At 46.6% G+C, this 13496-nt stretch overlaps 1 protein-coding gene across 13 annotated transcripts in view; it reads left to right on the top strand.

Moving 5' to 3' along the window:
• The first annotated feature begins 2862 nt into the window (after nucleotides 1-2862).
• Npas3 (neuronal PAS domain protein 3) overlaps nucleotides 2863-13496 on the top strand; it is an 836745-nt gene continuing 826111 nt past the window's right edge. For 6 of the 13 annotated variants that reach the window (XM_040275945.2, XM_040275946.2, XM_040275943.2 and 3 more), the window contains exon 1: nucleotides 2864-3415. In XM_040275945.2, the coding sequence (XP_040131879.1) occupies nucleotides 3258-3415 (158 nt within the window). In that variant the 5' untranslated portion in view covers nucleotides 2864-3257. Of the gene's footprint in view, nucleotides 3416-7240; nucleotides 7814-13496 lie in introns of those variants that run through there. The other 7 variants (XM_040275944.2, XM_040275939.2, XM_040275937.2 and 4 more) reach the window with 3 other exon arrangements.

Below are 13496 nucleotides of genomic sequence, written 5' to 3'. Positions count from 1 at the left end.
CATATGCATTCTAAGGTAAACTATAGTGCAAGTCTTCTTTAAGTATATTGTGTGTTTCTGTTTTAGGAAAGAAGGATTCTGAGAGTAGGAGTCCTATCAATTCCTTTAAAAATGGATAATTGAAAGCTTAGAACTTTGATGTTGAATGTGCTCATTTAACTCTTTAATAGTATAATTGAAGAGGCTTCATTGTAAATAAATGTCCAACAGCAAATCTCACATTTTCTTTCTAATGGGACAATTTTGTCCTTTGGTTTTCCAGGTAAAAATTACCCTCCAAATGGGAAGGGAAACAGGATCACCCATTTGCTGACCAACTATTATGTAAAATATGTAGTAATAAAATGTAATTACTGGCTTCTTCTAGTTATAGTGTTGGATTGAAACAATTAAAGAAGTGATATTCTTTATTCATAAATCTATCTTACTGTTGATTTGTAGAAAGACTTTAAAAGGGAAACCAAAGTTATAAAAATTCTGCTCTTTTGGCCAAGGAGAGTTTTCTCTCCCTTTTCCCCTCACTTGGCACATTTTAGCTGCCTCTGGATCAACAGGATCTGGCCTGAAATAGTATATGACAGTAATGGAGTCACAAGGAGGCAGGAGCCACTTGCTGGAAGCCCTCCATCAAGTGGTTGGTGTAGACATCAGTGGCAGGCACAGCACCACCCCAGAAATGGGCTAATAATTCAGACAAATGGTATTTTATAGAAAGCTCACATATGAGTTAGTTTTTAGCTTCATTCATCAGGCATTTACTAGGCTTCCTTTGGCCTATGATACCTGCCTAGAATGGGCATGAACTCCATTTCTTTCAACTGGAAAGCCTTCCCAGGGCTGAAGAGTGTTATTTGAAATTTCTTCGGATCCAGCCCTGAGGATGAGAGGCGGTGGGGCGAGAGCGCAGAGATCCAAGTCAGCCCGCGACACCTAGTCGTTGCGTGCTCCGCGTGGGACCACGACTCACTTTTATGATCCTTTCAAGGCGGCTTTCCACCCACCTCGCCCCGCCCCCCACGGTCCCAACCCGGGCTCCAAGAACCCCGCGTTTGGCTTCTCAACAAGTATCCCGGTTAAGCTAGAAAAATGACCCTAAGGAGGGAGTCAGGACCTCGCTCAGGTCTTCAACTAACTCGTGGGATCCTCCGCACAAGACACAGATGCTCATTACGATTCTTTTTACGTGCAACACGTGGGGGACGAAGCAGTTTCATATCTCCTGGTATTATCTGCCGTCCAAAGCATTTTCTTTGAGAGGAAAATGGAAACGCAGCTGCGCCGTGGGCCCGGCCAGCGAGAGCTGAGGCTCCCTCCCTCTGTCTCCTTGTGGCTGCTGGGCGCGGGAGGCTCCTCCGGAAACTGACTTGGGTTAGGGAAGCTCAGAGGTTGCCCTGGCAGGCATGGGACGCCACTGGGGCGAGGACTCGCCTTTGTGCTGCTTGGCTCTTTTCCAGAGCCATCAGGGTGGGAGGGGACGCCTGAGTGTGCAGCAAGGGCAGACTCCTGGCCCCTTGACCGTGTGCGGAGACGCTGGGCTGAGCGGCCTCTGCTACTCTGTGGCTTGGCGACTTCAGGCCAATCCCTTCTGCCCCTCTGGCCCCCGGCGGGCCGGCTGCGCCCCAGGCTCAAAGGGTTAAGCAGGTGTCTCGCCTGGCGAGGCGCTATTGGCCGAGGGCCCGGGCGGCGCGGCAGCGGTCACCACGCTTCGCTGAGCCCAACTTGGGTTTGAGCTGAGGGTGCGGCGACCACTCCTCCCCAGGCTGTGGTGCCGGGGCTTTGGCGTGCGGGGAGTGGAAAGGAGAAGAGTAGGAGAAGGGGAAACCACCGGCAGCAATAGCAAAACCAGGCAGGGAGTGTGGGAGCGCAAGGGGTAGGACGCCTGAGCCTTGCATCCCTTAGGGGCTGCGCCCACTGCTTGCAACTTCGCTCCCGCTCTCTAGCCGGAAGAAAGAGGAGGAAGTGGGGCAACAGGGGTCCAAGGCCGGGCGGGTGTGGGGGGGGTGGTGGAAGAAATGATAAACTCCCACCGTCACATCCCTTAGCCGGGTGAAAGGAGTGCAAGTTATCACTTAAGAAGGAGTACCCAACCCATAAAGAATCCCTCCTCATCGCCTAAGGATTGCTGCAACAATGTGGAGAAGTAACTGTGAGACGCGAGGAAATAAATGCACGTGCTTTCTCTTTTTGTTTCCCCGGTGGTTGGAATTTGCAGAGTTCTTCGCAGTTGTGGCTGCTAATTTATTCGTTTCATCGGTGGAAGGGGGCCTGTGGAGGTGGGTCATCAGAGCACTCTCCGATCCCGCTAGCAGGTCCTACAGTACCCACCTCACGAGTTTGCCCAGAATCAACCCGCCCGCCCACTAGAAGCGGGAAGAGTCCTTTCTTATAAAGGGAACAAACTCTTCATTGCACAAAAGCGGCTTCTTTTCCCTCCACCTTCGCACACCATCTCTCCCTGATAAGTATCAAGTTCTCCAGGAGCCCAACTTGCGCCTGGCAAGGCTTGCGCTGCATAGTGTGCAGAAGACTGGCAAAGAGCGGCCCGGGCTAGGAGGGGAGGCTCTGCGCCCCCATTCCTACACATGCAGGCTGGAGTCCAGGTTGCTGGAAGCCACTGGAGGCGCGAGCCTGCCTGGATGGTGGCTATTTCTCTAGAGAAAGGAGGGAGAGAGCGCGCCTCAGTCTAGCACTTTGGGTCGGAAGTGCGCGGCGAGTGTGTGTGTGTGTGTGTGTGTGTGTGTGTGTGTGTGTGTGTCTGTGTGTGTGTGTGTAGAGGGGCGGGAAAGAAATGCACTCTCCACTGCCCGTCATTCCCTTGCACCGGCCAAGTCCTAGCCAAGCCTCCCGGTGCATCCTTCCTCCGCTACCCCCTCCCCTTCTTCCCTCAGCTGGGCTCGCGCGGCGCAGCCTGAGCAGCCAGTGAGAGCAACATCCTGGAAAGAGGGGGGAGCACCACTGCCCCCCAAAAGGGAAAAAGGCCCCACCCTGACACGTTTTGCTGTTTGCAAGTCCCTCGCACGCCCCCCGCACCTCCTCCTCGAGCTCGAGGCCCCCCCAGTCCGCTACGCGCACATCAAAGCGCCTCTCCGCCGCGCACAGTGGCCGCGGCTCACTAATGGGATTGCAGGCTGGTGCCTGGCTCCGCTGCTGCCGCCGCCGCTGCTCGCGCTGCTGCTGCCGCCGCCGCCCGAGCCCAAGCCCGAACCCCCGCCAGCCCCAGCCCAGAGTCGTAGCACCCGGGGTCCGAAGTCGCGGCGATGATCCGAATTTTTCCGGATTTCAGCGTGCAGGTGACGGCCGCGGCGGCCGGCGGGGCGGCCGCAGGGGTGCCGGCCGGCGCGGGCATGGGGAGGGCCGGCGCCGCCGCCAACGGTACCCCGCAGAACGTCCAGGGCATCACATCCTACCAGCAGCGGTGAGTAGTCCCGCCTGAGCTGGGATAGTGCCCCCGCCCCGGGGTGCTGGGGTGGGACTCACTTTGCTCCTGTTTTGTGCCTTACAACACACATGCACACCACCAGGGCTCACTTTGCCTTCTTCTCGTTCTATAGAGAAGGAAGGAAAAAAAAAAAAAATCACAGTCCGAACTGAAAAGCACTCCAGTGCACTGGCGAAGTGAAATCATCCTTTGCCCTCTGTCTAGCCCCCAACCTAGAACCTCAGTCCCGAGTAGCGAAGGAGTTGCAGCGAAGTCTGAGACGCCGCACAAGGTGCTTTTGCAAAGTTTGGGATCCTTGTTCCCCTTCCAGCAGAATTTTCTCAATGCCTTTGCCGGGTGCGGATCGGCGCTGACCATCAACCAGGAGGGCAATTGATCACCGGAGGCTGATTGATCATTTGTTTCCAAACAGAATGGGACCGATTTTCACGTGTAGCGGTAGACTTGCATTTCTACATAATAGTGTTATCATGTCACCTGTTACTACAGGGAAATACAGCATGAAATCCGAGACTCTTCGGCGCTGTTAAGTATTCATCTTAAATGCATTATAATGCAAATGGATAAAATTCCGAGATACAATTTAGGAAACTAATTTTACAAAGTTAGGCTAGGTGGTTGGATGGAAGTTTTAAAGTAATACTTGTTTGCATTTCTGTTAAACATATTGGTAGATTTTAAAAAATATGGATGTGACATTGAGATAGTAAACATTCTTTGATTCAATTAGAAAGAGAGAGAGAGAGAGAGAGAGAGAGAAAAAAAATGACCTCCACCACCAGCCCTAGAACTCTAAAGTTTTTCCATAAGGACAACTTTGGATGGTTCAAAATTTTATTGAAAATGTAATCCATAAAAATGCGCTGAGAAAAACTAACAATGTAATAAGAAAAGTAAGCTCTCCATTTGTGGGGTTCAATTTTACTGAAGATGGAAGAAAAAAGAGCACATGAAAGTGTGAAATTAAATATTTGTGTTTCCCAGATTGCACACGATTAAACATCTGAGAGATTTGCCAATGGCATTTAACTTAAAATATACACAATGCATAATTCAAATAACAGTTCCTATTTTTACCTTGTATTTGAAACTTCATTGATTTGAGAACCTTTGATTTGAACCAACAGTATTTAAACTGAAAAGGTTAAGATAATCTATCATTGCCATATTTTGTGCCTTCTAACCAAGGGCCCAGTGACCAGAGCAGATTTTGCATAACACATTGAGTGTTTTCCAAGTTCATGCCCAGTAATGCAAATATTCTAAAGAAGGCTTCATTATATGCTCTGCTTATTGTCAGAAGTTTTAAAAGGAATCTTAAAAATATTTCAAAAAGGGGCTTATTCCTTGACAAGGTGATTTTTGACTTAAATTATTTTAGCCCTGTTTTACTTCAGTGATGACAAGAACCTTTAATACAAAAGATGTGGGAGTCTTTCAAACATGAAGGACTGGAAAAGAATTAGATTTTTCCTTTTCATGATCAGGTATTTTTTGTCATTTATAAAACATTTAAATGACAATAGAATTTGGTGATCACTTTAACTAGGAAGTGCAGGCAATAGTCACAATAGTGTGGTTTGTGAAGTAGGGAGTCAAGGGTCAGAAATGTCAGATGGCCTTTAGAAGATTTCAGGGACCTCTGGGGGAACTTGAGCTAAACTAAAAGATATAAAATTGGGCATAGGGGGCAGTTATGAATTTTTAGCCTTTAGGTTTGCTCTGAGTGTTGGTGTTGTCCTTAAAAAAGATTATCTTGGGGCATTTTTTTTTTTCTTCAAGTAAGAAGCATCCAGTGGCAGTTCCCCATGGTCCCTGCCATCTCCATACTGCTCTGGAGCCCTCCACCTTTTTGTCTTTGAATTTGGGCTTCTTGTCAAACATTTGAGTCCCACTGTAGTTCTAAAAATAAAAAATAATCACCTCTAAACTCTAGCTTTTTAGATGTATTATTCCCTCCCTCCCTTTTTATGTTTTCTTATATTGACAGAAGGGAAGATGATGTAAAAAAATGTAGCTTTCTTTGGTGGTGTTACTCAGATATGATGACACCTGTTACTGTCTTTAATTTTAGTTAAATTTGGGGCAGACGAGTGAGTCATGTGGGGCAAGAAGATTATTGGCAGGTATTTGAGGTAAGGTCTGAGCCAGCATTGTGGGCCACCAACTATCTGTCAGGCTTCAGGAACTCTGAGGGTCAGACTTAGTTACTACCTCCAGACTTGGATGTGTATGATAAAGTGAATGGTGACACATCATTTCACACACCCTAAAAATATTTTAAGTACTTTTGAGGAGTCTATAAGAGAGTGACAGGAGTGGGGCGTTTTCATGCAAAGGAGTCTGCTTGTTGGGAGAACACAAGCTTCTCTCATTTGTCTTCTTGGGGCAGAAATGCCCTAGACGGCTGTCCTGGAGCCAGAGCTTCCAACTGGCAACTTTCCCCCTTCTCTACCAGTCACTTTGTATCTTGTAGACAACAGTCTCTATTCCAGTTCATTTCTCAATCATTCTCATTTTCTCCTACCTGTAGAGTATACTCCAAAGAGAACTCAAACATCATCATGCAAATTAAACACCTCTGCCCCCCGAAAAACACTTATGCTTTAGATGGAAGTTTCCAAGTTCCAGCCCTACTTCACTGAATGGTAGGATCACAGGGGCCTCCTTTTCAGGTCTTTTATTTATTATTCCTAAAGTTTAAAAAGCAAAATGCAAAACCTCGCATAGGACTGGTGTTTTCTATCAGGCTCTTTCATTCATTAAAAGTGGAAAAGCTTTGGGAGTCCTTTCTTTATGCCTGGTTGACATGTGACTGACCCAAGTCTCTGCGTCGAAAACTGCTCTCCTGCTGCAGAGTGGCTTAGCGGAGAAAACGCACTGACCAGGGTCTACCCAGGTAACAGGATTCCAGCGCTGGACCATTCACTGAGTCGCTCTTTCTCTAGGCCTTCCTGAGCTGTAAAATGGGGAGGCGGCCCGGTTAGATCCCCAGAGGCAAGCAGTCTGGTCTCAGGTACTGGGACCTGAGTCGGGAAAAGCGTTTTATGTAATTGCGTTTTAACCACTGGGGATTCACCTGTAAAGCCTGGGGTCTGCATATTTGTACGTGCTTGAATAATGCAGATACTCTGGCTTTGGGGACTCTGTTGAAAACGCCAGAGCCACTAGGTGCCTGTGTTGCAGCTGCGCGGGCCCACAGGACTATCCCGGCCGCTAGCCCGGGCCAGCACAAGCCCAAATCCCTGCCCCATGTTTATTCCCGCTGCTTCCAAAGGTGCGCCCGGGACCCTGTCCTGCCCCAGCTCACTCCCGTGGCCTCCCAGTTCTCGTCTTTCTTTCCTTCCTCCTGGCTGCGATACTCCAGAGAAGGGAAGTGTTTGAAACTGCAACTGAGTGGCGTTGTTGCGCCAGCAGCCGAGCTTTCCAGTCCCCCTAAGAGAGAGAGAGAGAGAGAGAGAGAGAGAGAGAGAGAGAGAGAGAGAGAGAGAGAGAGAGAGAGAGAGAGAGAAAGGGGTGTGTGTGTCTGCGTGCGAGAGAGCGCTCTGGAGCAAAGCAGCTGGAAAATGCCCAGAAATACTTTCACAGCGGTCAAGCTGGGAACCCCCTGCGTGTCCTCCCCCTCCCTGTCCCTCCCAGCCTAGGCCCCGGCCGCCCCCCGCCGGGAGAGTGTGTGCCCCACCTGTCACCCGGCCAGCTCTGGGTGGTGGTGGTGGGGTGACTGTGGGTGTGTGTGCGTGTGTGTGTGTGTGTGTGTGTGTGTGTGTGTGGCGGCGCACTAGGGTGAGAACCCGGAGGCGGCGGGGCCCTGGGCCGGGCAGCCCGCGGGGCCGCGCGGCCGCCTCCCCCCGCCGCCACCTCCCCCTCCTCCTCCGCCGCCTCCACCGGTCGCCTGTCTCCGAGCTGGGCATGTCTCGGGAGCCGGAGCGGCCCGGGCCGCGGGCGCTCTGCGGCGCATGGACGGCGGCGCCGGGCGAGCAGGGGGAGGAGAAGGCGCAGGCGGCGGAGGAGGCGGCGACCTGCGGCTGGGAGCACCGGTGGCGCGAGGGGACGGCCGGCCGCCGGCGAGGCTCCGGCCCCACTACTTTTCCGTAGCTGCCCTGCCTCAGCAGCACGGCCGCCGCCGCCGCCGCCGCCGCCGCCGCCGCCGCGGCCACGGCCACGGCCACGGCCGCCGCCCGCCGGGCAGCAGCTGAGCGCCGCGCACGCCCGCACTCACTCCCGCCACCCCACGCACACGCACACCCCCCGCCCTCCCCACGCCCCCCACCCCGGGAGGGGGGAGAGAGGCAAAAAGTAAGAGAGGAAAAAAAATAGCAGGAAGATGGCGCCCACCAAGCCCAGCTTTCAGCAGGATCCTTCCAGGCGAGAACGGTAACACTTTTCTGTTTATTGAACCTGCCGCCGGGGCCGCTGCTCCCGCCGCCGCCGCCTCCGCCGCCGCCGCCGCCGCCGAGGTGGCGGGGCCCGCTCCGCAGCCCGCCTCCTGGGCCGCGAGCCCGCGGGGACCTCGTCTGGGGGCTTGCGGCTAAGCGCTCGCCCGCGGTCCCCGCGCGCATTGTCCGCCCGGCGGCGGCTGCGGCAGCGAGCGGGCTCTGGCGGTGGCGGCAGCGGCGCCAGGCTCTCGGAGCAGTCGCACCTCCTCGGCTCGGCGAATAGAGTGACTCGCTGAAAAAAAAAAAAAAAGAAAAAGAAAAAAGAAAATGAAAAAAAAAAAGAAAAGAAAGAAAAAGAAAATGGGCAAAAGAAAAAGAGAAACAAAAAAGAGAAGGCGCTGCTGTGTGACGGGAAGCAGCGGTGAGGGTGGGGGGCCGGGGGATCCCCGGGGCCGCCGCAGGTCCCTTGGCAGCTGCTCTCTAGGAAGGGAATGAGGCTGGGGAGGGGGAGGGAAGGCAGGCAAGAAGGGGGAGGAGGAGGAGAAGAGGAGGAGGAGGAGGCCGGGGGCGGGGAGCGCTGAGCTCGCGCCAGGCCCGGAATGTGTCGCGGAGGGGCCGTCTCCGCTCGGAGCAGCTAGGCCGGGCCGGGCGGAGCGAGGCGCGCTGCCGCCTCCCCGCCGCCCGGGCTGCGCCCTCAGCCCTGGCAACTTGTGGGTCTCTTGCTCTGCCCTCTGCTCTCATCCTTCCCTCGTCTCCGTCCCCTCCCAGAAAAAAGTAAATAAATAAGAAGAAACCCCTGAAATCCAAATAAGCAAACAAACAGCGAGATCCAAAATGTGCCAGCAGTTGGAGCATCTATGCCCCGTTAGTTACTGTTTGGGGATCTGTGTTTTAAAAAGTTCCTGGTGAGAATTGCATATCCAGGCAAGGGGCTCAGTCGAGCCTGTCTGTTTGAAGTTACTTAAACTAGTAGAGCCAAAGGGAAAAGGAGTTTGTGTTCAAAATCTCTCTAATCGTCCTACGTGAACAGCATTGTTAGAGTAACTAAGCACCCCGCCCCCCCACCCCCAACGTAGTTTCCCCTCCTGCTGTCCACCTAGCCTACTTTGTTTGGAATCCTATTTGCTATTAATTGACAGCGTTAATGACATTAATTGCATATAGCATATCGGCTTGAGCAAAGTGAATATCTCTGTTTCCGAAGAGGAAAGGCTCAATGAAATGTTACCCACTGATTCATAAGGAAAACAAATACAGCCAGGGAAATGCACCCGGATCCCCCAAGCATGGACATTTACTTTCCTCACAGGCTTAGGGAAATTTGAAAAGAGGCCGAGGGAAGTGTTTAATTGAAGAATTTAACTATAACAGGCAGTTTTATTTTTGATGCAACATAGGTTTTGATACAACATACATCGAGAAAAAATAGGGAGACACTCAGGCTGTAAAAAGCTTCTATTGTATTATTGCTTGTTTTTTTTCATATAATAGGGACAGCAAAATTATCAGGATTAAGGAAATATTTTTAAGAAGATACATAATTGACTAATTCTAAACTCTAGATAATTAAAGATGTTAAATGCTGTACACATTAACGATTAATCCCAGATCTGACATCTTATGATAGCTAATAACAAACATTTTATCCTTAAGTATTAGTGTTTCAGGAAGAATTCACATAATAAATACTTTATTCTTATAGGTAGAAAAATTATTTCTAAGGGCATCCTGCAAGGCTTTTGATAATTACGTTAACATGATAGTGAATACTTTTTGAAATCAGAAGGTTAAAATGGATTTCCTTTCCCCTTTCCCTCTTTCTTCCTCCCAGCCTCTCTTCCTTCTTTTCCTCTTTCCTCCTTTCCCAGTTGTGTTGGTAGTAAATGTATTTACTGGGATGGCCCCAGTAATCTCTCTAGCAGAGGCCTATTTGTGTGCCATTTTGGGAATTTCTCTGAGATAGGAATCTCGAAGATAGAATTAATTTCTAGGGGAAACTTCATAGCCTGTGCATGAGTGCGTTCTTTATCACCTGTCTCCATTTGGCATTCGAAGAAGGTAAATCAAAGTGTGCGATTTGTTATTCTGCTCCACTTGAGAGCTGAACTAAATAACACTTGGTCTGAAATTCTGATTGAAGTTGTAGGAGGATATACTGTATTTAATTTAATGCCCTTTAATAGCATCTTCTTGTTCAGCTTGGATGCTGTCATTTTAAAGGTTGGATCTGAAAAAGTTTAACCTATGGGGAGAGGGAGGAGTAATAAGGGGGTAGAGTATAGAAGGAACATTATAGAGGAGAGGAAGAAAGGGTTCTAAACTGTTACAAACAGTAATAACCACAAACTTGGTCCATTATCCAAATAGTTGTTTTATGTCCCAAGGGTTTACTTTGTTATCAGGATTTTAAACGCTCTTAGCCTTTAAGTATAAACATTACACATGTAAGTTGATTTGGCTTTGTAATGAGAAATGGGAAGTCAGATGGTTTGTTCAGGAGGGGGTTGTTTTTCATAGTATTTTCTTCAACTAAGTAGAGTCATTTCACCTATGTTTGCACTTTGTGCCTAGAACTTGCTAGTTAATATTCTTTGCAACCACAGTGAAACCACAGATATGTTTATAAAAGATGACTTTCTGTGGATATATTTTAAATTGTATCTTCCCATTTATTTAAAAAGTGGTTTCCAAACCTTTGATTTCGCAAAGGTGTTTATGGGCACTTGATTATTTACTACTTTTCAAATATACCCATATTCAAAACTTATAGAGAAAAAATGTAACTTGTTGAATTGTCTTGTTTATTTATGAAGTGCATGGCCTGCATATAATAATGCAGTCCAAAAAATCATTTCCTTATAATGTTTACAAAGAAGCTCATTCTTGATAATGTCTTTGGATACTATTTAGTATTCCTGAAATTTCTCTGAATTATACATACACCAAATGGGGTAGAACCTGAAAGAACAAGTTAAAAACCTTGTTTGTGTAAACTTGTTTGATTTTCTTTAAACTCCAGTGGGCTGCAAATTATATAGCACTGCCACAGAGTTGTTCCACTGTGTGGATATATAACCAAGAAAATTAGAGAGAAGTGTCAAGCATGTGATGTGCCCATGCTGGTTTGCAAAGCATATTTCACTAGCACATGGTTTTGGCTGAAAGTGAAAGGTGGTGGTGGAGACTTTTTTGGAGGTATTTCTTTCTACAGTATAAGCTTAAACAGTGATAAATGATGATATGCGTTGCCTAACACTTGCTTATATATATATAAATAGCTCCACAAGATTGCTTAAATGATAATCGAAAATATGAAATAGGCTGGCCTTCATATCACAAGGCCAAGGGTCTACAAATGGAAAAACTGAAATAATGAAATATTTCCAAGGCAACAGACTGTCAACAAGAACTGTAATGCATGGGCATATCATAGATTCCAACAGAGAGGATATTAGATAGTATAGCTCCAGAGTCAGAACTTATAATGACCTTTATTACGTAGGACCCTCCCACATCATAGCATCCTTTCAGATTTCTACTTTCTGATTTATGAATTGAGAAATGTTTAACTACTCCAAGTGTACAATATGCCAGTCACTAGATTGGATTTGATATAATGAGCAAACTGGATTTCAACATTATTTGATTGAAGAAAAAGTTATAAAAGGTCTTTATAGCACTTAGTGTTATTATGAGTAAAGTTTTGATCCTTGTGTCTATATGTGATCTTAAAAATAGAACTTTCATATTTGATTAAAAGTTATATATATTTAACATCTTTATCAATAATAAATTCAGAGAATTACATTGCCCTTTAAATACAATCCACAAATGAGAACAATTTGATAGTTGTAGTAATATGAATTTTGATCTTCCCCTGCAGTTTTCTACAATGGTTACCCCTATAACAGAGTTATTTTGTAGGCATGCCAGAATTTCTATGATCCCTTCAACTCTTTTTCCCTGCCCCAGATTTTAGTCTGAGGCCTACTGGCATGTTAAAATCACATCTGTTTGAAGCAAGATCTGCTGTCCAGGATGTCCTGTTTTGTAGTGAGATTCTGTATGACAAAAGACTGTGTGTGTGCATGTGTGTGCATGCATGTACGTACGCACACATGCACACACACACACATACATACATACATACACACAGGCTTCTGTGAAGCAACTCTTGCAAGAATTAGAAGAATAGCTTCAATCTTGTTTAAGGTGTAGATCTTCATATTTGTTTATGGGAATATATTACAAAAACTTCTATATAATTCCCATATGTTTTCCCTTAAAAACTTCTTCAAATGACCCCAAAGTAATTAATAATGACTCCAGTGTAAACCTTAGTGTATTTTTATTTTTTATAATTCTTGTAATCGTTTCTTATGCATAATGCTACTAAATTTAAAGAAAACCAAGAACGCATGAGAGTAGCAGGACTAGCCACCCTCTCCATGCTATGGTTATATGGCTGCTTTTTCTACGTTGTGAATAAGGGAATGCATATAATTGGTTTAAACTTATAATTATTTAAACTTATGATTAGGTTAAAACTTCTAGAATCTATAGGAAAGTTCAGTTATCTCCATTTAATGATGTTAGTATTTTCACAGTAAATAGTGGCTTTTTTTTTTCCTCCCCTCACTGGGCAGTGTAATAAACCAACTGTAACTGAATGGTAGTTTTACTGCGCTGGGCCTCATTAGTGTGAATAGGATGTTTGCACTATTAAGTTTGATAGAACCTTACATAGTTAGAATAATTTGTAGTAATATTAGTAATACTACAGTGAATAAATAGGATGTGGCTTAGTCGGAATGAAGTGACTGCTACTGTATCTGAAATGACTAGGGCAGTGGCAAGATTGAAGAGACATGTGAAGTTGTCCTCAGTGTACACTTGTAAAACATGTTGGTGAATTAGTTGGAATACTCGTGGTCTTGTATACAAAATCATGAGAAGCAAGATGAAAATCCCATGTTACTATGACCCACAGCGCTTCTGGCCCTAGACTGCAATTATTGATTGTTTCTTCCATTCAGCTTTATTTATTGGACCTTTACCACGGACCATAGTGACTTGTGTTTGGGGTAGTGCTGAATAATATACCCTGTAAGAGCAGTTGTTCTGATTATTGAATGGCTCTTACATTGGACATGCAAAACATGATACTGTCATAAAATACCCTTTTTCTAAGAGTGAGTAGCACAGATTCATAAAACTATAAGGTTCTTTATCTTTATTTACTTCTGAAAATGTAGTGTTCTGGGAGGACAGGTGTCCCATTTGTAAAATATGGTAATTAATAACAATAGAGTGATTAGAAGATCTTGGAGGAAAGACAGTGAAAAGAAGCTATTTAAATATAAGTAGAATTATAGCAAATGTTAGAAAAGATGTTTTGATGGGATTTAAAAAGAGGTCGTGTAGGATAATAAAAATCATTCATTGGACACTGTGTTTCACCCTGTATTTGTACTTCCTAGCAGTTTTCTCATTGGTCTCCTCATATGGATAAGGAAATAAGAGGCTTAATATTCCCAAGGAAAGAGGTAGAGTTGGAGATTGAGTTCAGATTTATGGCTGATGTGGAATTGGGCACTGTCATCTTTGTAGAAATGCATCTTGACAGCAGTGTGGAGGGACTTGGAGTTTTGGACTTTCCAGAATCAGAAATTTCTGAGCTA

This window comes from Ictidomys tridecemlineatus, chromosome 5 (genome assembly GCF_052094955.1).
Source record: "Ictidomys tridecemlineatus isolate mIctTri1 chromosome 5, mIctTri1.hap1, whole genome shotgun sequence".
Lineage (NCBI taxonomy): Eukaryota > Metazoa > Chordata > Mammalia > Rodentia > Sciuridae > Ictidomys > Ictidomys tridecemlineatus.
The sequence above is the reverse complement of the archived record's forward strand: the minus strand, read 5'-3'. Positions and strand labels throughout refer to the sequence as shown.